At 36.5% G+C, this 27,142-nt stretch overlaps 1 protein-coding gene across 1 annotated transcript in view; it reads left to right on the top strand.

Annotated features, from left to right (window-relative positions):
- Positions 1 to 1,693: 1,693 nt before the first annotated feature.
- The window catches only part of LOC125666368 (uncharacterized), a 31,456-nt gene continuing 6,007 nt past the window's right edge, over positions 1,694 to 27,142 (top strand). The window contains exons 1-11 of the mRNA XM_056152461.1: positions 1,694 to 1,850; positions 4,616 to 4,785; positions 10,463 to 10,568; positions 10,657 to 10,757; positions 13,997 to 14,158; positions 15,742 to 15,835; positions 20,494 to 20,557; positions 22,478 to 22,629; positions 22,898 to 23,157; positions 24,504 to 24,561; positions 26,547 to 26,761. Coding sequence (XP_056008436.1) covers positions 1,694 to 1,850; positions 4,616 to 4,785; positions 10,463 to 10,568; positions 10,657 to 10,757; positions 13,997 to 14,158; positions 15,742 to 15,835; positions 20,494 to 20,557; positions 22,478 to 22,629; positions 22,898 to 23,157; positions 24,504 to 24,561; positions 26,547 to 26,761 — 1,539 coding nt within the window. The remainder of the gene's footprint in view (positions 1,851 to 4,615; positions 4,786 to 10,462; positions 10,569 to 10,656; positions 10,758 to 13,996; positions 14,159 to 15,741; positions 15,836 to 20,493; positions 20,558 to 22,477; positions 22,630 to 22,897; positions 23,158 to 24,503; positions 24,562 to 26,546; positions 26,762 to 27,142) is intronic.

Here is a 27,142-nt window from a genome sequence, read left to right as displayed (position 1 = left end):
ATACCAAATATCAAATAAATATCTGCAAGAACAGGGAAAAAAGTGCGGAAAACTGAACTGATGGACAGAGTGCAAACCTAAAGTCCCCTCGACTTCGTCGGTAGGGGACTAATAATAAGATAACCCCCCCCCCCCAAAAAAAAACCCCCAAAAACACAACGTATTATGACATTCAAAACACCGAAACATTATATCAATTTTAGTTTTGTCAAAAATGGAACACCGAACATCTAATTACTTTTATAAACTTTTATCTCCCTTTCCTTAGTTATTCTGTCATTAAGCAATAGACAAATTCCCTTTCTTATGCAATACGTACAGGGCTGTTGTCTGTTCCTGTTGTCTCTTGTGTGTGCTTGAAATATTCTATTATAAACTATTTGTTAATGGAATTCACACGGATGATAATTGCTGTTCAAAGCGAAGTCTAATTTAACCAGACACTCGACTGTTTCCGTAAGCAGCCTCGTGCAACCGGACACTCGACTGTTTCCGTAAGCAGCCACTCGACTGTTTCCGTAAGCTTAGCCTGATAGAGATTCGCTATGGACGGTTTCATTGCAGAGAAACCAGTTGAGGTCTCAACTCGGTTTTTAAAACTTTCCATTTATTTTCAAAACCGGTTTTGAACTATTGTCAAATTAAAACCCCCCCCCCCTTTTTTTTTTCATTTATCGGTCTTAAATTGATACTAGTTTCTGTAAACTTGAAACCACCTGCGAGTGCGGTTTCGGCGGTTTAACTCTGTTCAACATTGGAGACTGCAGAAGTTTTGATACTGGAAGTGGGGCTTGTCTCCAACAGTTTGATCGTATTGAGCAATTTACTGATCATCCTTGCTGTGAAAAATTCATTAAAGTTAATTCAGAACATATAACAGACAAAATGCATTTCACAAGATTGGCACATCTTGTGACTCACACTCCCTGGAAATTTATCTTCTGATTGTAAAAAATAAATCAAATAGGTAAGTAAGAAAGTTTACAACGAGTGTAAAAATGTGTGGCATTCATCTTAATCGACTTAATAGAAAATATTTAAACAGTGGAATATAGAACTTTACGTTAAAGTGTTGCAAATTTAATTGCATTTGGCCTCATTTAAAGCCAAACGATAAATTTATATGCTAAACAAAATATTTATGAATGAAATATGTTTGTTAGTCAAGCTGCAGAACATGTGTGTTAATAAGCCAAACTTCATGTGAAAGTGTTTGAGACATCGGGGCATTACCAGTATTATGATCAACTATTTGCATCATCATAACTCATGTATGGTAGCTCATCTTCCGCTTTGTTACTGATGAATGCAAATTTCGTAATTCATAATGTAAGCAGATACTTACATCGAAGCGGTACTTTCCCGTGGGGATGCAGGTTAGAATGGGTCCTTAGTACCCCTTGCTTGTCGTAAGAGGCGACAAAATGGGGTGGTCCTTCGGATGAGACCGCAAAAACCAAGACCATGTCACAGCAGGTTTGGAATGATAAAGACCCCTCCCTGCTGAAAGGCCGTAGGCGCCGAGCATAGGCCTAAATTTTGCAGTCTTTCACCGGCAGTGGTGACGTCTCCATAAGAGTGAACATTCTCCAGAGGGACTTTAAACAACATATAATCAATCAATCGAAGCGGGACTTCTTCCTCTAAAAATGTGCTTGCGTGACTTTGGCCGTTCACCTTGTAAATGTATATTATGAATTTTGTTTACATTTTCAGCATGAAAACAAGATCCAATGACGCCATAGTAACCTTTAAAGACATCTGCTTAACCTTGAAAGATAAGGTTATTCTTAATAATGTCAATGGCAGAGCTAGAAGCGGACAGATACTGGCCATTATGGGCCCTACAGGTAACTTAAGAGATGAAACATCAGATCATTTTACGGTTTCAAAACTTGTGACTTGGACATTGTTTTTGTTTCCAATCAAATCTTTCCGACCGCCAAAAACTTGAATCAGAGTACGTTGCTACTATCGCACGTGGAACTACCATTATAGTATAGATTTGTTCCTGAAAAAAAGTCTTCAAATGTTGATACGATAAGTTATGTGATAAGTTATGTGACAATTCGTTATTGATAAGTCCGGTGGGGATCCGGGTTAGAATAAGTCCTCAGTACCCCTTGCTTGTCGTAAGAGGTGACTAAATGGGGTGGCCCTTCGGATGAGACCGCAAAAACCGAGGCCCCGTGTCACAGCCGGTATGGCACATTAAAGATCCCCCTCTGCTAAATGGTAACCACCGAGCATAGCCCTAAATTTTGCAGCCCATCACTGGCAATGGTCTCCATATGAGTGAACAATTCTCAAGAGGGACGTTAAACAAGATACAATCAATCAAACGTTATTTATTTTAAGGTGTTACTTACTCGTTTGAATTTTCCCTTGAGCTGACTTTCGTCGGTATTGAGATCATGTCAAAGTCACGTGATTCGCCAACGTGCATTTACAAGAGTTAAAATATTCAAGAGATGAAACATTAATTAACATGATTTTCAGGAAATTTGATAATTCAAGAGTTGACATATCTTATGATTTGCAAAAGATGAATAATTATTGCAAATAGCTGACACAAACTATGACTAAGAGATCAACAATTCAAGAGATCGTCAATCTTTGATTTGAAAGAGTGAATTTTTTTAAGGAAGATATAATTCTTAAAATATTTTGAACAGTTTATGTTTTCACTGTATGTATCGTATATTGTATTCTATTCGCGAGAACATTGTTTACGCGTAATTTCGTGAGACTAGCCATTTGCGAAAATTTATATCCCGTGAATAAAGTCTGACATTTATAGAAGACTTAATCTAATAATGATTCGGAAAATAAATACATCATTCATTGTATCCATGCGAAATTAAGGTCTCCCAAAATACAGTAGCTGATTATGTTCCCTAAACAAAAGTAGGGAACATATTGTTTCTTATCATCTTCCGTTTACTGTTTTCGTACTGTTTCTTCTTAATTTTCCCCAATTCTTGTTCTAACGATTTCTCTTAGATGAATGAGTCAATGAACATGAAGTTTTTCATAAAGTCCCCCCCCCCTAAAATATGTAGAAAATATCAATTCCTGTTGGCAAATATATCCATTTTTCTGTTTATAAAAAGGGATTTTTACTAGAATTTTCACACAAACGGTAGTCGATTAACACACTAAACTATTATGGATGATATACCTTGAATAGTAGCTGTTCACTGTATGTTATATCGACAACTTCTGATTTTAGCTAAAAACTAATAGTTTTGGTCCTTTATTTCCCCATAAATCAAGCATTTGACATGAATTTCACATGTCATTGACATCATAATATCTCTAGAATAACTTCAAATATTTCTTTAAAATTCACCTTGGGCCTAATGATACTTTTAACTAATACTCAGTCGACTGATAGGCGTATGGGCCTCTTTTTTACCTTCAAGGCACCAATTCTGTCCTAGAAGCATAGGAAATAAATAGAATAGATACACAGTATATGTACAGTAAATAACACCGGCCACGGTAGCTCTGAGGTAGAGCGTTCGCTTCTCAACCAGGAGGTCGTGAGTTCGAGCCCCGCTCGTGCCATGGCCGCGTCAAACCTGGAACGTTGACATAGGTTTTTCGAAACGCTCGGCATTTAGAAGTGAGAATCACAAGTTTGTCGAATATGACCTTAAAACGGAGGTCTCATGTCGTGACAGGCGTTTGCATGATAAAGAACCCCCACAGCTACGTCCCTGAGTGCTAACCATACATGTAGATCTAAATTCGTAGTACTTCACCTACGGCTGGTGACGTCTCAATATGAGTGAAAAATTCTGGACAGGACGTAAAACAAACAGTATATAGCATTGTTTTGTGTCATTCGTTACCTCGTTTCAGTACTTTTAGTACTTTGATTACATTTGGATTAAATTCAGAGGGCGGGTGGGAGTGAGTGTAACCGATAGAAAAACAAAAGTGAAAGTACGGCTTAGACATATTTCATAATAAAAGGTAAATGAAAGGTACATAGAACCTAATTCTAAAGTCCAAATAAGATAAACATGAATTAAATATTATCATTTGCAACTCATAGTTGTTACTTAGTTGTATATCTTTTTACGTCAGTTATAATTTCATCAGCTTGCATGCTTAAACAATGTCTATCAGGGCTGCGTTCAAGATCGTAGCGGCTAGCCTAGCTGCTAGGTATGTGGCTGATTTATGCCATCTTACAATGTGTTGTCTTTTCGTTATTTTGAGGCGAAAAGTAGCAGATATTATCATTTTGTCGTCTTTTCATTATTTCGGGACGAAAAGTCGCTAAATATCGTTTTGTTGTCTTTTCGTTCGAGATAACAAAAGGACGATATAGTGTAAAATGACACAAATCAGCCGCCATACCTAGCCCCTAGGCTAGCCGCTACGATCTTGAATGCAGCCCAGCCGTTTCACATTGATAAAAAAACCCGGATGCATTTCCCTCCCTTTGACCTTTTGACCCAGCTTGACGTTTTAGTGCGGGCTAATGTATTTTGTATATTTGTATATGCTTGTTTAAATATAAAGTTCTTGTAACAGAAAACATATTTTGGGACCTTAATTTAAATCTTAAGATTTGTTTGTAAAATATTTCTTAACATTATAGGATCAGGAAAAACCTCTCTCCTTAATATTTTGGCTGGAAATGTTTCACTGACGTCAGGGTCAATAGATATGAATGGAAACCCTTTCACAAAGTTGCAGCGGCGAAAGCAGGCGTATATTTTACAGAATGATTTATTTCTGTCGAGGCTCACGCTGAGGGAAACACTTTACGTAAGTTATAGGTTTCTAATAATAGAGAGTTTCATAGTATTCGGTCAACTCGTAAAGTAGAGGCAACTGAAGCGTAACATGATTTGTTAGGTCACCCGTATCACTCGGGTGACCTACAAGTGTATTGTTCTTAGTCTTCGACCACCGTCGTGCGTCGTCCGCCGTGCGTTAAAAATAGAACTTTTTTTAACTTCTTGGTAACTGTCTTTTGATTTTTTTCTTCAAATTTGCATCATTGGAAGTTTGGAATAAGGGGACATGAATTGTAAATTTCAGAACCTCTGCACCCCCAGGACCTTTGGTGCGGGGCAAGAAACTGCCAATAATTGACCAATTTTTACACTTCTGTACGATAAATTAAGTGCATAGTCATGTAGAACAGGAAGGACAACCAAAATTGTAAATTTCATGATCCCCGGATATGGATTTTGACTCCAGGGCGGGCCAAACTTTGTATATAGTGTTTATAAAGGGGCGAGGGGGGAGGTAACACCCTAGGTTTGAATTTAGTGTGAAAGAACACACAAAAATGGAGATAATGTACAATATTTTGAAATTGAACATTTTTAAATTTTAGTTTTAAAAACTGCAGTTTTAGTCGAAATTAATCGGGGAAAAAACCCTGCTGAACTTGCACCCGCGTCGTGAGCTACAGATCTTCGACACGTTATCCAACTAAGGTACGTACCCAGCTAGGAATATACTTGTAAATATTGCCGATATTTATATTTTCATTAATGTCTTAAAAGGACGTTAGATACATGTATTTTGACGATGTACAGTATACCTCATTAATTGACATCTTTAATTGCTATTAATACTAAATTGAAGCTACATTATTGTAAATGGAGATTTAGAAACAGGTAAAGGGTGAGGTCAAATTAGTTATTATAGATATTGATTAGTCGTCTTTAGAATCGTTTGATAACTTCTTTAATTTTGCTGATACTAAATAAAAATTATATACATATCTAGGAAAAGCAGAAAAGATATGTACTAATTGTGAATTTCGCAGAATAAGGGTGCTGAATCGAGGGCAGGTTCAAGGTAATCCTACAAGTATAGTGTTAAGGAGGTACTCTACATCATAATGGCTGTCTTCCTGTTAAAACATGGATGAAAATATTCATATCAGCAATGTTTGTCTATTCATTTAAAAACACATCGCTTAGCTGAGTAGCTCAGTAGGTTAGCATGTTGATTGCTAAACTGTCAATCGCGGGTTCGAGTCTAGCAGGGATTTTTAAAAAAGAAATTCAGATTTCTTTCTACTAAAACTGCATTTTTGACTAAATAACGTTAATTTGAAAGTTTTCAATTTCATTTATTGTTGTACATATTCTCCATATTTCATCTATATCAAATTTTTCTGGTGTAACATACCTCCTGAATATAACATATCATATTATGAGATTGATCACTGTTCGTTATCTTCACCTTGCATTACAGATATGTATGAGAAGTCGTTAATCAAGATGGACATATTTTGTTTTATACTGCTGCTGAATATATAAGGAATGACTGGTTAGGGCCAGATTACGCTTTTTTATAATCCGCGAAGGTTATAATCGTATAATTTACCCCAGAATTAGAGTAATTCCTTATAATTTAATGCAGGAGACAAAGATGCTAACCTTCGTTTAACAAAATGTACATAAACTCGGAAAAACACGTCAAGTCAACTGAGCCGCGCAATGATTCACTTAGTAACAACGACAAAGCGTCTAGCTGTGAAGGTCGCTATCTTTAATCTTAGTTCTACGGAGCCTAGCCTATTCATTAAAATATTGTATCGAAGGTGAAGTTTGTCATGACAGAAAATATGTGTAGACTATGCATGCAATGCGTATTTCGCTGGCCTTTAGAGATAGAGATCGACTTTAAAGTCGCTCATCTCCGACATATTGAGAAAATACGTGAAATATGCATTGTTTAGGCCTACCCAAAGTACAGTATGATGCAATAAGTATCCGCACAAAATGTCGGCGTGTTTACATTCGCGCTTGCAGCCAATATATTTAACGGAGTATGAAATAGTTTTTAAATAGCGTCGGGATTCCGCTAGTTATTTATAACATTGTTTGGTCATGTGGCATTCCATGTGTCACATAGCTTTGTTATCGTCTGCTATATTTCTGGAAATATACAAGTGAAAGCGAGATGGGTAGAAAGGGGAGAGAGTTATCAAGCGATGTAAAGAACGTTATATGGAATCTCTTAGACCAGGGAAATTCTATTCGGAAAATATCAGAGCTGTTAGGAATTCCTCATACGACAATTTCAAGCGTGAAAAAACGTATTGAACAGAGAGGTTCAGTGGAAAACACCAAGCGAAGCAACCGGCCTCCAAAAGTGACAGATCGCCATTACCGACGATTGGAAAGGTTGGTCAAGACGAACAGAAGGCAAAGTTTGCTAGACATTACGAACAGATTTAATGAAAATGTGGACCAACCTGTTGCCAAACGTACCTTGCAGCTTCATCGCCATAAACATGGTTTCTCGAGGCGTGTGTCTAAGAAGAAAGTGGTTGTGAAGGAAGCTAACAGGAAGAAAAGATTGTCAGGGAAAAGAGACGATTGACAGTAGAAAATTATTGGAACAGGGTTATTTTTTCGGACAAATCTAAAATCGTGATAGGACATGATTCCCGTGTATATGTGTGGCGCAGAAAGGATGAGGGATGGCAGCCTGATTTAATGACACAACGACAAAGTAAGCCATGTTATGAAGTGATGATTTGGGGGGGGGGGGTAACATGGGAAGGTGTGGGGACTATCACGTCTGTGAATGGCAATATAAACGCTGAGAAATATCAGGAGATCATTGATGAGAACTTGTGGCCAGTTATAGTCCGTCATTTCCCCGCTGAAAATTACATATTTCAACAGGACAACGCTCCAGTACATCGGGCTAGAAGCACCCAGGAATTTCTCCACAGAAACAATATTACCACCATGAGTTCTCCAGCACAGAGTCCATATACTTATTGCATCATACTGTATATCTTCAAATATCAGAAAATACAATAATTTGCGGCTTTTAACTCTGTGAAAATTTCTACTACATGAAAACTTACCCTTGCATGCAACGTTGTCGCTAATAGTAAATCCAACACAAGAAAATATATGTATAAAGAAGTCAATGTGACTGACGTCATGTGATAAAATGTAACGTGTGATTTTTTTGTTTGTTTTATTGAAAGGAGGATCAAGCAATGAAACAATTTTCCCTTTTCCCCAGTGAGAAATATATTTCAAAATGAACAGGGCATTGCTTACTTGGTAAATCATTAATTCGAATATAATATCTTTGTTTTAATTCGACCATCATACAGAGAAAGATGATTTACGACAGTGATTTGCGCACAAGTAGATACTAATTGACAACGAAAAAAAACAGTATATGTATCAAACCGTAATATCTTATGGTACATGTAACAAACTTGTGTTGGTAATTAAAACAACGCGTTGGTTCGTTTTCAATAAGACGGTCTCTTTATTATAGCTCAATAAGAATAAGAAAACCCTGTAACAAATAGCAAATATTAAATATTTGACGTATAATTATGACTATAGAAATTATCATCAAAGGGAGATAATTCAATTACACGAAATTTACAAATTCAAATCTCCCACTTCGTTAATCAATATAAATTCATCATAAAATATTTACAATAATTATCCTTATAAGTATATGAACATAAATGATTAATGCAATATACGAAATTACAACATGCATACCATTCAATGGGAATGAGTCATGAAACTCGCAGTATACACGAATATACACTGAAAGGCTGATATCTACAAATCAATAATTAACTACTTTGTAGATATTTACTAGACATAAAATAAAAAGTTTATTTTAAAAGATGAAACAGTGAGACATCATGAATTAACTATTTACACACAACTTTATATTCAAAGTCTCACTCTCACTAATCATTTACTCCAGGAAAAGTGATTGAAGGAATTAAGTGCATAATGACAGGTTTAACATTTAATGAGAATTTAGATAATATATTAAACATTAGTACATTAGTATCAAAGAATCACTTACCATGCAAATGGAAATTACTATCACAGTCTAAGGTCTGAATGCAAGGTGAAGATAACGAACAGTGATCAATCTCATAACTCCTACAAGCAATACAAAATAGATAGTTGGGCAAACACGGACCCCTGGACACACCAGGGGTGGGATCAGGTGCCTAGGAGGAGTAAGCACCCCCTGTTGACCGGTCACACCCGCCGTGAGCCCCATATCCTGATCAGGTAAACGGAGTTATCCGCAGTCAAAATCAGTGTGCCAATAAGATAAACTCAATACTGGTCACCAAAACTCAAACACTGTCCAACACTTTCAGAAGCTAGATAAGGTATGAACCAAAAACTTGGTGAGAAACACAAGAACCAACCAAAAACCATAAGACAAACTAAAACACCAATGAAATTAAAAGATACAATTAACCATGACCAGAATATAATTAGAGTTTTGAGGCTAACTCTGGACCTTTCTAGCAAATGATCATTTAAAATACAATACACTAAACTACAGGTTGGTTGAATAAATCTAGAATTCATCTGTAGAAATGTAATGCAAATAAATATATATGTGTGTATATGCATTGATTAATCACTGTTCGTTATCTTCACCCTTCATTATATGTATATGCAGTATCAATTTCTTCATTAGATGCACATGCAATATGCATTGATATGTATATGTGCATAATATATAAAACACTAGTCTGTAACATACACGTTGACTTTCTATTCCATAGAAGGCTGAAAACAGTGCTGCGATGTAAATTTAGAGAAAGAGAAAAAAAAAATAGTTCCGGTATCTGGTTGTCAAGGGGATGTGTCCCCATACCAAATCAGGTTATACAAAAATAATCTGCGTTCCTCAATTGGAATTGGACCAATCAGAGACAATGATACAATAAGAATTAAATTATAATAATTTAGCTTAGATATATGCAGAATAGGAAACTGTAATAGATTTCGTAGGCCTTCGGGCTAGTGATACTTTTAACTAATACTCAGGTGACTGAAAGGGCCTTGAGCCTCCTCATCGTTAATATTAGGCCTATTGATTGTTTTTTTAACAACTGATTTTTTTTTCATCTGAGCAAACGAGGGGTTAAAAATATATCTAATCAGATGACTGATACAAAGTGTTTTGTCCATCGTGCGTAAATTCTTAAAATATTATCACCTAATTCTCAATTGAACCAAATTATGCCACACGTTGCAAAAGTACATATACAACAGCATTTACATAATGGGGAGAAGGCAACAGCGATGGCATGGGGTATTCAGTCCACTCTGTTCCCTACAAATCCTTGGCAGATTACACAACTAAAACTGCCCAAATTTTCATTGACTTCAAGGTTTGAACATAGAGCCAATTGAAATATGGCTGTCATTCGAAATAAAGATGGGTGACATCGCGTGTGTTTATCATCTGTTCATGTTATGCATGGGTTTGTATTATTATTGAGAAATATATTTAGTGAATTTAATCTAGGTCATGCAACTGCTGAACTGAATGAAACTGGCGATCTATGATAAATAAAAGATCATTTTACCACCATTATTATGGAACACTTTTGATTTTAAGATCTGATTTTATCCGTTAAGGTATATTTACTCCCTGCTGTTTCTTGTAGTTCACCGCCATGATTCGACTTCCCGATCACGTGTCAAAGACGAATAAGATGGCGCGAATAGAAGAAATTGTCGACGCGCTTCACCTGAGAAAATGTTTGGATACGAGTAAGGAACTAATAAACTGTTTCGTCGTACAGAACAGATTTTGTTGAACTTCAAATTAAACCATATAATGAATATTTCATTATTGTAGCCATGGGTGACTCCATGCATAAAGGACTGAGTGGCGGAGAAAAGAAGCGGGCTAGCATAGCATGTGAGCTGCTGACCGATCCCGACATTATGTTAATAGATGTAAGTTTAGAAGGCCAAAAAATAGGTGTGTTTGCGGTTACCCAACCGACCCTACATTTTCCTCCTGAACCTACTTTCCGGATAAATCTATTCCGTTATTTGCTTACATTTCTTTTCTGAAATGAAAAAAATATCTGATAAGTTCGGGCTCGATATTCAAATTATCGGAATTTTTCAAAATGGCGTTGCCCATGCTTTCTGCAGCCGGTGTATTGGTTTTCAAGATTAAAAACTGTCAACATCAATAGGAAAAAGGGTTTATGGAATTTTTTGTACACACAAGATTAATGTGAAATTTAATAGGTTTTACGGTGTGACTGTTGAGACGAGGGAAGATACATAATATCTTGCAACCCGACATTATGCATTTTAAAATCCGTCTATAGAATGTGATATGTCTTACGGCGTGATCGTTTTTGAGGTCAACGCTAAAAGTATTGGTATTTAAAGAATCTATATCCATAACAGGAACGAAAATATTCTGAAGTTAGCACTAAGCGTGTGAGGACAGCATCCTCCTAACTCTAATATACATTTGATCTGCCTATTCATTGAACGTGGGAAACATAACGCAATTGATGTAAACAGTGCATTGTGACATCATATTTAGCGTCGGTGTTCAGCAAATTCACAACCATAGGAGACATGGTACAATCGCGTTAATCGAGGAGTGATTATATATGATTAAGAAAATAAGATTTACATGCTTTTACGGATTTCATGTAACATCTCAGAACGACATGAACTTGTGCACACAAGATTCAAAATGGAGAAATACATGTCCACGTGCTCGTATTCGAATCTACGCCATTTGGACCAAGACTTTCAAGTTCCATAGGTATGGTTTAATTTTTCATTAGTTTTCTATATTTTCCTTTTAAACATGTATATACGTGTTACCTATCGGGAGTGCTCCGCTCTCACGGCCCTTCGAGCCGTGAGAGGGCTTCGCCCTATATCAATATACAAAATAATGTATTCATTTAACGCGGGATATAATAACGCTGTCGATGAAAACAGTGCATTGTGACGTCATATTAGCTGCGATTTTTGCCTTTTCTTTTTAACAGCAAAACGTTCTGAGGTGTGAGGAAGCTTGTCCGGAATTTGAAAACGTTTGTGGTACTTTCCAAACTATTCATTTGTTTTATCTACGGGGTTTTCCATGAAGTATACCACAGTGACGGTGACATTTTTGCAGAAGCATTGCGGGTAATTCTCATCATTTTCCCCCCCAGCTGATGAAGAGCAAACCACGTGACTCAAATGTGTAATCATTAGAGCAAGCTCGCTAATATGTAATTTGAACAAATTCGATGTTTAAATCTCAAATTGCACTATAGAATCTTGTAAGTTTGGCATTCAAAATTAAACACTAATAATTGTTGAAGTAACTAATGATTTAAAATAAATCGCGGCGCCCATATGGATCACGAAAATTTCAGTGAACGTATGTAGAGATTTTTTTTTTCTTTTGCTTATTTTGATTTTTTCTGTTTACATACGGGTTACCTGTACAGCCTTGCTTCGCGGACGAGCCGGAGAGCTTCGCTCGGTATAAATCGCCACACAATGGAGACGGGACCGAATCCGTGGGAAAAGGAGGGCAAAACGACACATGAAATGAATACTGTAACTGTTTTGAATACCGGGAGGAATTACAGTCATTGACGTTGTAAATATGTCGATTAGATATGTGGAATTTGAATTCATAGAAACCACATTAAAAAGTAGATCAACACAGATCTACATGCAAACAAGGCAAATATTTACAGAATTAAAATACCCTCCCCCCACCCTCCAAAAAAAAAGAGAGAAAAGAATAATGCCATTTCCTACACTATATAGGCCTACACAAGATGTAATCGGAAACACACCCATTTTTTTGGCCTAATACACAACGTAAACATCACAAATCAGTTGCAACTGACACCAATAAAGCTGCCCGGAGAGCTATAAAACTACAAAGGAAGATTGGTGTGTTTATGAGTACATGCTGTTTATGTTTGCTGAGGACATTCCAATATGTTATTGTTCCATTATATAATCAGAAAAATATTTATTGTTTATTTTCACAAAGCACTTGTATGTCCTTTTTTCAACCGTTTGACACAGGATACAGTATACATGCATGTATATAAGAAAATATGCTTCTTAATAATATTGATTCATTTTGAAATCATAAATATATTTTTCATTCCACACCGGTCGCAATGGTTCTGTGGTAGAGTGTTTGATTTGTAAACGGTTGCTCGTGGGTTCGAGTCCTGCTTTGGTCGTGTCAAAACTATTATAGCAAGACGTAAAAATAGGTGGTGTCCGCTCCTTCGAAAACCGCTCAGTTGCGGGTCTCTCAAATGAGACCTTTTTAACACCTTAAATATCGCGACAGTCAGGTGTTGGCACATTTACTAGCCCTCACAGCTACGGACCTGAGCGCCGTGCATACTCTGCGGTATCTTTGAGTGAAAAATAATCAAAAGGACGCTGGTGATAAAGTAAAAAAAAAAATACTGCATATTACATACATATTTAGCGGATTTTTTCTGAAAAGTAATTTATATTTTGGCAAAAAGTCATTCTAATTTGCATTTTGGCGAATAGGTCTTTCTCTCTCTCTCTCCCCCCCTCCCCCGATCATTTCCAGCGCACCAAAATTGTTTTGTCAAAGTGGAGGAAAAGATTTGTGGTAGAAGTTCAAAAATGAATGTGAAATCTGCTCAACTCTTGCCTTCATCATCTTTATTTCCAGCGGTCGCGCAGCGCAGCTCGATGATAGAGTGGCGCTTCGTAACCAGAAGGTCGTGAGTTTGAGCCACGCCTTTGTCATGAAACCACCTCAACCCTAAGACGTAAACATAGGTAGCGATTGATCTTTAACCATAAAACACTTGGCATTTAGATGTGAGAATCACGGAAGATATGACCTTAAAAAAAGAGGTCACGTGTCGCGACAGGCGTTGACACGTACGTTAAAGAACCCTCACTGTTACAGCCCTGAGTGTTGTGCAAAGGTGCATTCTTTGTGGTACTTCACCTACATTTGATGATCGCCGTCTCAATATCAGCGTAAATTCTTGGCGTGACGTAATACAAACCAACCTACCAGCCACAATTCATTAGTTAACTAGATTTCTATTAACTGTGCACAGTCCTTCATTTTGGCAAGGCATTGTCATGAACTATTGTTGCTGTTTCTCGGAAACTTTCTTGTATTTCTTCGATATTTTGTAATTCAGGAACCAACTTCCGGTTTGGACTCGAGTACCGCCTATGTCTTGATGGAGGAGCTCCGGGACTTTGCCTCCCAGTATAACAAAATGATTCTGACCACCATCCACCAACCTTCTAATCAGATTTTTCACATGTTCTCGTCTCTTACATTGCTCGTGAACGGAAAAGTGAGTTTAGTCTCTTAGAATTAAACTGATTATATGTTTTTGTTGAAGGGGACTACCACATTTCATCCCAATTTCTTTCTTCCACTGGTTCAAATGCAAGCGAATTTCTTTCATCTTAAGTCCAGTCCTTTTCTTAGACACGAACTAACACAGAGGGTAATAAAATGTTGAAACTCCTATATGAGAATTTCATTGTGCCAGAGTGATATTGTACATGTATTTGCGAAAGTGTGGTTCAATTGCAAGTTAGAGTGTTATTTTAATTGCCAGAGGGGTATTGTTATTGCCAGTGTTAATGCAACTGTCAGTGTTAATGCAATTACCTGAGTGTGCTTCATATTGTCAGGGCAGGGTGTGAATTTTAAGCTTTTCATTTTTGCCACGGCCGTCGTGCGATAAATTTGTCGAGGATTTTCCATAGGGTTGTTTTGGGGTCATCTTAAGAATTGATCGTCAATTTTATGATTATATTGTATACTTTCATTGTGCCATTTCTCGCACGGGCTGTCGGGGAAAATCGGAACAAACCCGTACAGTGGCTGTACGGAGATTGTTGGTATACCAAGTTTCAAGTTCGAAGTGGTAGATATGAATAAGATAACATGCACGTATATAAAACTGGTTGGTTGTATCCTGTGTCCCGCTCGAGAATCTCCTTCTTATATGGAGACATCAGCATTACTCGGCGCTTACGTTTACCCCTAAGGGGGATTTCGATGAAACTTGGTACAAAGAAAGATCACAATGTGGAAATGTGCATATTACAAGGGGAATGCTGCACTACTATTCTTGAAGGAGTTAGGACCCTTTGCCTTAGATTTATTTTATGCAAGTACATTGTCTTCGCAACTCCTCCTAAACCCTTATGGGGATTTGATGAAACTTAGTACAAAGGAAGATCACAATGTGTAGATGTGTATATTACAAGGAGAATGCTGCACCACTATTTTTGAAGGAGTTACAGCCCTTGGACTTAGATTTATTTAATGCAAAATACATTGTTATTGCAACTCCGACGAAACCCTTTTGTGGATAATCCTTTTTTACTTGTTCAAAGTCCTGTGTCAGTAATGTATGCTGGTGTATCATGTACATTATGTACCCGTTTAGCGGTCCCCTATTTTTAACATAAAAGGTAACATATATTTTGTATCACACCAGAGAGCTCTGATATCTCCTTTAAATTTAGGGATTCTCTACATGTATTTCTCAATCCCCATTGCCAATATTGTTTTTTCTGTCTTCTACTTTTTTTTATTCTAGCATTCTAAACATCAGGTTCCTGTGTTGACACTTGACCTCAGCGTATCCTTATATGTGGTAGAGCCATGGTTGTACATACCGCATAACGGGTATTTCCCGCGGTTGGAAATTTTTGCGATTTGATCTGTAAATGGTAGAGCAAATTATATTCTGTGTTTCCAATTTTCGCGGATGCATTATAACTATATGTACCTATGTATTTTAGGATTTTTCCTATCCGCAAAAATGGACAATCGCAAAGAATCCCCGTTATCGGTATATCATTACGTGGGGTGTCCAAAGCAACACTTCCAAATTTTTGTGAAACTTCTTTACTGTAGACTGCTTATTTTGGTGACGCTCAAACAGCCTTGCAGTACTTCAGTGACCTCGGGTTGACCTTCCCTGACCACTTCAATACCGCTGATGTTCTATGTACGTATGAAGACGGAGGTATTAACGTGGTATTATTTATGCATGTTATTGTCATAATATATCTAATTTTTTGTATTTACAAAAGTATGTCTCTATTCGAAGATGGCTGTAATATGATGAAAACTGTACATGTAAGTTTGATTTGCAATGCAAAGTAGTGTTTAACCAAAACCAAGTCTTCTTCTGAAAGTACTGCTGCGCGGTTCTCACAACGTTTTGAGAACTATCGCACATACTTGATTTGTTTTGAAATGTGCAGTGCCATTTGCTTGTGTGACCTTATAACCTGCACAAAGTCTTTGGTTAAATCAACTTCCTTCATGGTCTTGCACATCAATGTCTGATTTCAAATTGTCGGCTTAATGCCTGATTTGTTTTTTCAGTGGAGTTCTTTGATGCGTAATGTTACATGTGTCTTAGTGGAGTTGTTTGTTGTTACTTTCAGTGGAGTTGTTTGTTGTTACTTTCAGTGGAGTTGTTTGTCGTTACTTTTAGTGGAGTTGTTTGTTGTTACTTTTAGTGGAGTTGTTTGTTGTTACTTTCAGTGGAGTTGTTTGTTGTTACTTTTAGTGGAGTTCTTTGTCGTTATTTGTAGTGGAGTTGTTTGTCGTTACTTTTAGTGGAGTTGTTTGTTGTTACTTTTAGTGGAGTTGTTTGTCGTTACTTTTAGTGGAGTTGTTTGTTGTTACTTTTAGTGGAGTTGTTTGTTGTTACTTTTAGTGGAGTTGTTTGTTACTTTTAGTGGAGTTGTTTGTCGTTATTTTTAGTGGAGTTGTTTGTCGTTACTTTTAGTGGAGTTGTTTGTTGTTACTTTTAATGGAGTTGTTTGTTGTTACTTTTAGTGGAGTTGTTTGGTGTTTGTTTGTTGTTATACCGTAGAATCATCTAAATTCGTGGGGACCAATTTTCGTGGATTGCTGAATTTTTACGGGTTCGTGGGGACGTAATTTCGTGGATTTATATATTTTGTAAGAAATATGACTCTGGAATATAAATAGTTGCCTTTATTTGTTGAGGATGTAAATTCATGGGTGAGGAGGAGTACCCACAAATTCCACGAAAATTGAGCCACCACGAATTCTAATGATTCCACAGTAGTTGAGTGGAGTTGTTTGGTGTTATTTTCAGTGGAGTTGTTTGATGTTATTTTCAGTGGAGCATCTTGGCAAGTCAAGGGTTATTGATTCGTTATATCGCACTAACCCTTGACATCAGTCAGTATTCAAAACATGGGTTTGGGGCAAAGGATGACGAAGTAACCTAGAATTAAATCATCCAATGGAATTCCTTATTTAGCAAGTTTAGTAAGAGCAAAAACAGAAAGTAAACAATGGTCTTCGTGGAGTACTTTTCTCAACATCATGTGTTGATTTTATATGTAACGTAATGAATAATTCACATTTTGGTCCCTTAAATGTTGTAGTTACATGTATTTATTAATCTATTTCAATTTTTAAAAACTTGTTCAATTTGTTGAAACACAATCGACAAATATACTTGGACAATCCATCGTTTTCTAATTGTTTCTTTAAAAAAAAATAATTTTCCGAAAATCAATTGACGGTCACAAATTCTACAACATTCTGCCGATGCCGCACCATGCGTGTTTAGTTTCGTTTTCGACCGATTATAAAAGTCGTTGTCTGATTGGCTACACGCTACATACCAATCATATGCTCCGTTTTTAGCTCACCTAGTGAGCTTTTCTGATCGCCTGTTATCCGCCTGTCTGTAAACGTTTCACATTTTCGACTTCTTCTCCAGAACCACTGCGCCAATTTCAACCAAACTTGGCACAAAAATTTCTTGGGTTAAGGGCTTTGCAATTTGTTCAAATGAAGGATCATGCCCCCCTCAAAGGGGAGATAATTACAAAAATGCAAAAACATTGTGGGGTCATTCAAAAATCTTCTTCTTTAGAACCGTTGTGCCAGAAGAGCTGACATTTACATGACAGCTTCCTGACATAGTGCAGATTCAAGTTTGTGAAAATCATGACCACCAGGGGTAGGATGGGGCCACAACAGGGATCAAAGTTTTACATACAAAGATATAGAGAAAAACTTTTAAAATCTTCTCAAGAACCGCTGGGCCAGAAAAGTAGAAATTTACATGAATGCTTCCTGACAAAATTCAAGTTTGTTAAAATCATGACCCCCGGGGGTATGATGGGGCCACAATAGGGATCAAAGTTTTACATGCGAATATATAGGGGGAAATCTTTAAATATGGACCAAGGTGACTCAGGTGAGCGATGTGGCCCATGGGCCTATCGTTGTGATTTATCCCCGAATGGTAAAAAAGGTACTTTGTTTGTAAATAAGATACTCTAGTGTCCAAATTTTGCTGTGGTTTGAAGCACAATTTGAATATCCAAGAAAACACGCCTATAAGACTATTAGTCTACGACTCGGATAGACGTTCTAATTGTTTAGATTAAAAAACATTTATGAAAATTGATAATGTTATTTGTTGATATTTTTTAAATCTACAGATAAAATCTTCAAAGGGCATATCAATTAGAGAAAAGATATATCAGAGAAATATAATATTTTAAAAAGAAATTGAAATGAAATAGTCAAAATTAAGAAATTTTACGATTTTTCAAATTCGAATCAAGCCCGGAATTATAAAAAAGTAGTCATTGAGAACATTGTAATCAGAAAACTGCACTCCCTTGATGTAAAATGGTTTACAAATTAAACGAATTTATAAAGGAAACAAATGTCTTGATGAACAGTGCATACAATTAGCAACAATATGATTATTTTAGTAATTTTTATCGATTTTGATCGGGATTGGAACTTTTTCTCTCGTTTGAATATAATGATTATATCTGGGATTTGTTCATTTCGTTTTAATTTCTTTTTATAATATATTTCTTCAATATATCTGTTTTCTGACTAACATGTTTGTTGTAGATTTAATCCGTAGATTTAGAAAATATTCACAAATAACGTTTTCAATTTTCATAATAAAGAAATTCTAAACAAAAAAATTAGAACGTTTATATCTGAATCTTTTAGGTATGTTTTATTAGATATTCATATCATGCACCAAATCCTAGCAAAATTTGGACACTAGAATCTCTTATTTGGAAACAAGACACCCTTTTTTATAATTCCGGGGAAAATCACAAAAAAATTATATAAAATAATTTAGAGCTTGTATCACTCTTTCGATGGTGAAATCATGCTTCATAAGAAGTGTATTAACGAGCCATTAATCAAAACATTAGTATAATGAGCTACCTTAAGTTCATCATCATTAGGAGCAGTGTTTTGCATTACCAGAAGTGATGCAATGGAGCTGTTTTATAATTTATACTTCCATTGTAGCTGGTTTGTGTTTTATCAGACAAAAATGTTTGATTTGATTCTCAGTGAAGCTGTTTTATTTTTAAAAATCTGTGAAGCTGTTTCAAATTATTTTCAGTGGAGTTATTTCATATCATGTCTGATGAAGCTGATTGATACTAGCAGAGGTGTTCGAACGATATAATTTTTCAGTAGATCGATTTGATATCATGTTTGATGGAGGTGTTATACAATTATTGACTTAATAATTGACTTGTGTTAAGTCACAACGATGCTTTACCGACCTGCGAAGTACTTCGAAAGTCGCTAAAGTAGTGTATTGACCGAGACAATATCAACAATTACATGTATTATACAAGTACATATAATAACTTAAAACATCGAAAATTGTTACAAGAAACTATGGAATAAATACCTGGTCGGCCATCTTTGTATACGGCAAGACTGCAATGCATAGTTCAAATTGAACAGAGACACCGAAACCTGCAACTAAACGATACCCGATTGGTCGTCTTTAGATCGGGCTCGATGTTACTATACATTGTAATTCAAAATGTCGTTTAATTAAGAAGTCGCCCTTATTCTACAATAATAATTCTAGTACACGGTAGTTGAGTAGATACAACTTATTGAGTGACCATGATAATCAATCTATCAAATTTGAAATTTCAAGTTTATTTTTGGTCCGATGTTGGAGAAATCAAAATGTTATATTTATCTCTAAGGCACGTGCTGATGAACATACGCTGAAACATTCTAGGTTGTTTAATATCGGTCAATCGGAAAGCGTGAACGTATTCGATCATGTATGTTTAATATTTGATATTATTTCAGTGGAGGTGGTTGATATCATTTTTAATGGAGTTCATTGATATCGTTTCCAGTGGAGACCTTTTATATTATTCTCAGTGAAGCTAGTACATGATTTGATTTTCAATGGAACAGTTTACTGTAGAATCATCTAAATTCGTTGGGGCCAATTTTCGTGGATTGCTGAATTTTTACGGATTCGTGGGGACGTAATTTCGTGGATTTATATATTTTGTAAGAAATATGACTCTGGAATATAAATAGTTGTCTTTATTCGTTGAGGATGTAAATTCATGGGTGAGGAGGGGTACCTACGAATTCCACGAAAATTGAGCCACCACGAATTCTAATGATTCCACAGTAATATTAGTCAGTTATATATACTGTTTAATATGATTTTTATATATACTGTTTGGTTGTAATGGAATGTCTAGCATATATTGCTGGATGTGTTCGATATTAATTAGAATGAAACTCTTTAATTCTACTATCTTCACCTTTCATCAGTGGATTTTTGTATTGATATTTCAGTGGAACTGGTTACTACCACCACGGATGTCGTGAATAAAATTCTTGAAGAGTCGGATAAAAGAAAGTACGTACAGTTTCGCATAATGACTGTACGATGATGTTCATTTTTACAAAACTCCTAATGTGTATTGAGAGTGTAACATTGTCTTGCTGATAGGACATATTTTGTTGTGACATATGGTTAAAGACGTTCTTCTGAAATCTGATTTTAACATCGTATAGCGGATTTTTCTTCTTCTATTTTTGCCCCCCCCCCTCCCCGCCGCAACGCGGAAGGGGACATAGAAATACCGGACGGGTGTCCGTGCGTCCGTTCCACTTTCCTTTGTGGACGCAACTCCCCAGAAACCGCTCAACAGATTTTGTTCATATTTGGTAGGATTGTTAGTCACCATGTGCAGTTAATTATATTATGCCGTCATTTTGATTCGACAATTTTGACAGGAGTTATGGGACTTTGTTGAATTTGTACATGCTACACTAAAGGAACACTGTGGACGCAACTCCTCAGAAACCGCTCAATGGATTCTGTTCATATTTTGTGGGATTGTTAGTCACCATGTGTAGTTGATCATATTGTGCCATTATTTTGATTCGACAAATTTGATAGGAATTATGGGACTTTGTTGAATTTGTACATGCTACACCGCTATAAGTAGTTTGTTTTCAGGAAATAGCTATTCTCAACCAATAATATTTAGAAAAAGGATACAATTTTAACATTCAACATCCTCATAGGCACCTGAACCCACCTCTGGTGTGTCCTGAGGTCCGCGTCTGCCCTACTCTTCATTTTGTATCTTTATAGGGTTTATGAGATTAATCACTGTCCGTTATCTTCCCTTTTTCATAAGGATATATAAGGATTGTTTGTTTTTCTTAATTTTCGGCTTCATTCTCATCAAAGTTATTTAACAGAAAAAGTTCGAATGATTTTTAAACCACCCATATTTAGTTAATTATTGCCTTTTATGATAATTTATATCATTTTGTGGAGGATTATATTCCCTTTATATAAAAACGTTTTAGAAATTGTCATCATTATGGGAAAACGAAACTGCATGTGAACGAGGAGTTGTGTCCCTTCTGCTTTTACTATGATATCATTTCCGTTCTGATATAGCCATTGTAAATTTTAATACCATATACATATAGCCAATTTTATGATTTTGGCCTATTTTGGTGATTTCCAAAGATTCACCAAAATAAAACTCGCTACATTTTAGTACATTAATATTCATATACATCGTATAAAGAAATTAAAATGAGTTCAGCATAATTTTATCTACCAAGATTAATGTAGACCCAAGGCCAAAAAGCTGGTGTTTCATCTGCACATGTACGATCAAATGTTGCACTGCTACAGAAACCGACAAAATTCTCATCCCCCCCCCCCCCAAATTCAGGTTTTCTTATCTTGGCCATCAGAGGTACTTAGCTACCCATGTTAAACTATTGCCTTTTAAAGCATTATTTTCTATCATTTTGTAGAAAATTGATCAATTCTCTCCTAAGGATACTTACAATGGTGTCTTTCTCAAACATATATCTAGCTTCATGATATTGGTACATGCAATTCGATATACATTTTGTCTTTAATAATTGTTATCAGTCGCGGTAGCTTAGTGGTTAAATTCTCTTCGTAACCGGGAGGTCGTGAGTTCGAGCCCCGCTCGTGCAATGACCGCGTCTAAACATAAGTAGTGATTGCTCCTTCGCCAAACGCTCGGTACTTAAAAGTCAGAATCACAGGTCGATCTTTCGGATATGACCTGAAAACGGCGTTGACATATTAAAGAACCGTCAATTCTGCGGCCATAACCGCTAGGCATACACATGTAGGTCTAAATTTGTGGTACTTCACCCATAGCGGCTGACGTCTCAATATGAGTGGAAAATCTTCGACAGGACGTCAAACAAACAACTAATCCCATCTTTCATTTTTACATATTCTGATCATACAAATGTTTACAGCAAATTTCAGAATTGAAACAGATGATAGTGGGTTCTACGATGGAAAAACTCTACACGCTGATGAAGCCGACACGCACGGTGTGGTGCAGTCCAATCTGAATGGAAACGTCCTAAAAACACCGACAAGCAATGAAGTTGTTTGTTTAGGGTATCATAAAAGGGGTAATATTTGTTGTATTGTTGTTGTGAACTTTTAACTCCTTTGTGCAGTATATGATGAATCCCCGCTCTAATTATCATAGAGGATACTCAGTTTATACATGTACATGTATTAATTTGCGACATGTTTCTGACCACCTTATATCTGAGTTCGATTTACTTCACATCTAATACAAACCCATTTCTTATATAAACCATCTCCCGTTATTACTAAATATTACAAAGACATATAATTGTAAACATCTGCAGACCCCTGTTTCCTTTTCTTCAGATCCTACAGGAATTGTGCTTGATGTTTCGTCACTGCAACACATGGCTATAACCTCTCCGGCACGCTCCTTGAACCGAAAGTGGGGAATCTCGTTTTGGACGCAATTTCGGATGTTGTGCTGGCGGAATGTCAAACAGTCAAGATCGCGGGTTTTTGATGAATGTATAATTGCACATGCGCTGATCTTTGGTTGCGTGTTCAGTGTTATATATTACCAGATGACACACTCCCTCGACACCTTTCATGACCGGATGGGAGCGGTGAGATTTTTTAAGCACACGTATTGTTTGATTTATGAAATATTTTTCTCTTTTTTTCTGCATTTTTGCTCCTGAGTACGAAACTTTCAAAAATTGTTGTTTATCTGTAAACGTGTAACAATGAAAATGGGGGTTTGAATATGATTGATTGTATATTGTTTAACGTCCCTCTCGAGAATATTTCACTCATATGGAGACGTCACCACTGCCGGTGAAGAGCTGCAAAATTTAGGCCTATGTTCGGCGCTTACGGCCTTTGAGCAGGGGGATCTTTATCGTGCCAAACCTGCTGTGAAACGGGACCTCGGTTTTTGCGGTCTCATTCGAAGGACTGCCCCATTTAGTCGCCTCTTACGACAAGCAAGGGGTACTGAGGACCTATTCTAACCCGGATCCCCACGGGATGGTTTGAATATGAATACTTAATTTTTTTTATTATGGCGTTTATGGGCACGGTTGTACTTACAACACAAAAGTAATGGACTGCCAGCATGACCAAGGACAGGTCCCGAAAACAGAAGCATCACCAAAAGCTTTCTTGCAAAGTCAATATTCAATATTTGAAGTTAAAAGTATTCAACATTAACAGTTCACCATGTTCAAGCATATCTTGACCTTCACCCTGGAAGGTACATAGATCAGAGAGAGAGAGAGAGAAAGAGAGAGAGAAGGGGATGCTTATAGCTTTGTCTTCGATATAACTATCTATATCGTATGAGAATTAGATGCAATTAAATTTCCATTGTAATACGCAATTAAATGGGTTCATTTGACTTAATGAACATTCTTTACATCGTATAAACTAAGTTGACGCGCCACATGACATTCTAGAAATGAATCCTGTGATTTCATCATGCTCGTTCGGCGCCGCACCATATAAAGCCCCCCCTTCCTCTCTCTCTCTCTCTCTCTCTCTCTCTCTCTCTCTCTCTCTCTCTATATAAATTCATATGAAGATTTCCCATTTATTCCAAAGCAGTTTCGCTCTACGACTCTTGTTTTTCGAATTCCACCGAAGAGCCTTAGAGCGAAAGCGCTTTGGAATGATTGTGAAATTTTCATCTGATTTTTTTTTTTATATTTTACCTATACCATGGGCTTATTTCATTGTAATATATTCATCAAATGGCATCAAACGTTTTGACTGGTCAAATTATAAGAAATTAAAATATTTTCCTCTCATTTTATGCTATATGAAGTTAGTTTAGTTCGCGTTCAGAATGTATAAACTGTAAATCACGCGCATCCCTTTTATCACCCCATTGGAATTGAATTTGACCTTTTTGTACTTAAAATGCATCACATTATATGCATGTAATTTGATTACCTGTTGAACTTTTTGACAGGTGTTCTTGCCTTTGGTGATTTGGGGATTTCACATGATATTCGAGCCCACGATCAGTTGTAAGTCTATCTGGAAACATATCTGAATACTGTCAACAATCTATCATAAGATTTAGAGAAAACGTTTACCATGAAAGTCATCATTCATATTTATGTTTTACATGACAGAAGTTTCACAAATATTTTAGTTTTTCTGATAAGAATGCTAATGGCGATTATGGATCTGATGCATATTTTCAAATCTCCACATAGACCTTGGGCCAGTAACACATTATCCCCCACCCCCACCCCTCTTGCAATTTTTCTACACTATGATATTGTGAACGTGTGTATAAAATAAAGGTAAATGAAGGTTGTTTGACTATGTTGGGGCGTTTTCAAGATATGGCCATTTGAATTTATTTTAAAAATTTGGCAAATTCAATATGACTGTTACCGTGTTTCATACCACAATATTTAAAGACGACACATTGTAAACACAAACAACGGGCTAGGGGCTTCCCAGAGAGGACATTTGTTAGAGATATTAGAAAAATTAGAAGACAATGTAATATGAAAAGTGGTACATATTTTTAAATGTCTACAAAGTACAATTTTCATGGATACATTTCATTCATGTCTTACGAACTCATGATGTCATGTATTCCCAAAACAACATATACCTATTAGCATGTTCAATACTAGATAAACAGTATGATAAACGGGCCATTTCTAGATACTATAATTCATATGCCCTATCTTTATATGATACAAACAATCTTGAGGTGGGATCAGATGCCTATACGAGGAGTAAACATTCCCTGTTGACCGGCCACACCCTCCGTGAGTCCTATATCTTGACCAGGTAAAAGGAGTAGTCCATATTCAAAATTAGTTTGTAAAGAACTGACAATTGATATGAAACACATAAAACAGCATTCTACCCGGGTTTTTTTTTCCAAATTACAAATGTAGATCATTTAAAAATATTACGATCATGGTATTTGGGAAATGCTGAAACTATTGAAATCCCTGTAACATCATCTTATTTTTCAATAACCTGTCGCGATCAATCGGAACATCACTCGGCTCCGGAATAGGCCGAGTGATGTTCCGATTGCTGTCGCGATCTACAAACTGAGCATACGCAGAGCATGATCTTGCATGTCGAGTCATTTGAGAGATATTAACGTCATACATATCAATGTAGGTAGTTATGGAATATTGCTACAAACATAAGGGAAGCTAACGATGGAGAAGTTGATTTCATCCCATTGGCATAAAGTTGAGTTGTTAGTTTGTCATTAACATCTATGTCTAATAGAACATCCATATATAAAGCAGATGTAGAAGACTCCATGACGTTTTTATTTCGACTTCACTGGGATATATACAATCGACATACACTATACTGTAAATGAAAATGAGTATTGTTAATAGATGAAACGTTGTCGATATATCTAAATGTTGAGCTGAAGGCCATAGCAATAGATTTTTTTTCTTCTGCTGTAGAAGCGTTCGAATAAAATCTGCCATGTAAGAATATATAAACAGGTCTGCTGATTAAGGAGCACAATCTGTGCCTATGGTAGTTCCAATAAAATTTGTTTTGGGATGTTAATCCTTTCTTGGAATATCACTACGTTCATGGATGCATTGTATAGGCGTATTTTGCAGCGTTAGCGTTGCTCTTGTTTTCAAGAGATACCTGCAGTTTTATAACATAGAACGCTTATTATCTACCGCGCGTTAATTGCCCGAACTACGTACGTATGCACAGTGTAGATGCATTACTGTGATGATGGATGAGGAATTTGTCGCTGGTGTTTTCATGCATTCTTGACATGTTTTGAAAGTTGTTATGATGGATAATACCTTTGTATTCAAATAACGCGATTTTTGTATTCCATGGCCAGCTCTTTGATTTCCTCTGTGTATATTACTTACTGTTCTGTGTATATTCACTTGATTTCTGTATTTATATCAACCAGTAACGGAGATACTTAAACCCCCCCCCCCTTAAATATGTAACATTCTTTTGTTTTGTTTTTGGTCGTCTTTCAAAGTTATGGAGGAGCTAGAAGTGGTCAGGAAAGAGCGGAAATCCGGCGCTTACCGCCTCTCTGCCTACTACACTGCCAAGATGGTCAGCGGACTGCCCATGAGCATTGTACTTCCAGTAGCACAACTCACTGCGATGTTCTGGTTTGTGGGGTTTGGTGGTCCGATCGAATGCGTCATGTATGTGGGACTGAACCTCCTGAGCTGTTTTACATTACAGGTGAAGAAATAATGTAAAATTCCATTTATCAGAGTGCTAGAATTGACGATAGTACTGAGCAGCATCAATTCTCGTGAACTTAAAATCAGGAGTTCTAACTTTGATTGTTTTGGATTTTTTTTTCATTGTTTGCCTTATGTCCCATTCAAAATTTTTTCAATCAGATCTAAGTGATCAAAATAAATGCCACAATTTTCAAGCTATGCATATGGATATTAGTTTTCAAAATTGAAATGTCAAAATAAGGACGATTCTGTCTCTGAGGTAGCACATACATGTGCGTGCATTACAAAACTCGCCCCAAAATAGCATCGGACACTGATCCACTACAAAGGAATTTAAAAACAAGGTTTTCCTCCATTTCCACCATAGGTAGACTTT

The sequence above is a fragment of the Ostrea edulis genome, chromosome 10 (genome assembly GCF_947568905.1).
Source record: "Ostrea edulis chromosome 10, xbOstEdul1.1, whole genome shotgun sequence".
Lineage (NCBI taxonomy): Eukaryota > Metazoa > Mollusca > Bivalvia > Ostreida > Ostreidae > Ostrea > Ostrea edulis.
The sequence above is the reverse complement of the archived record's forward strand: the minus strand, read 5'-3'. Positions and strand labels throughout refer to the sequence as shown.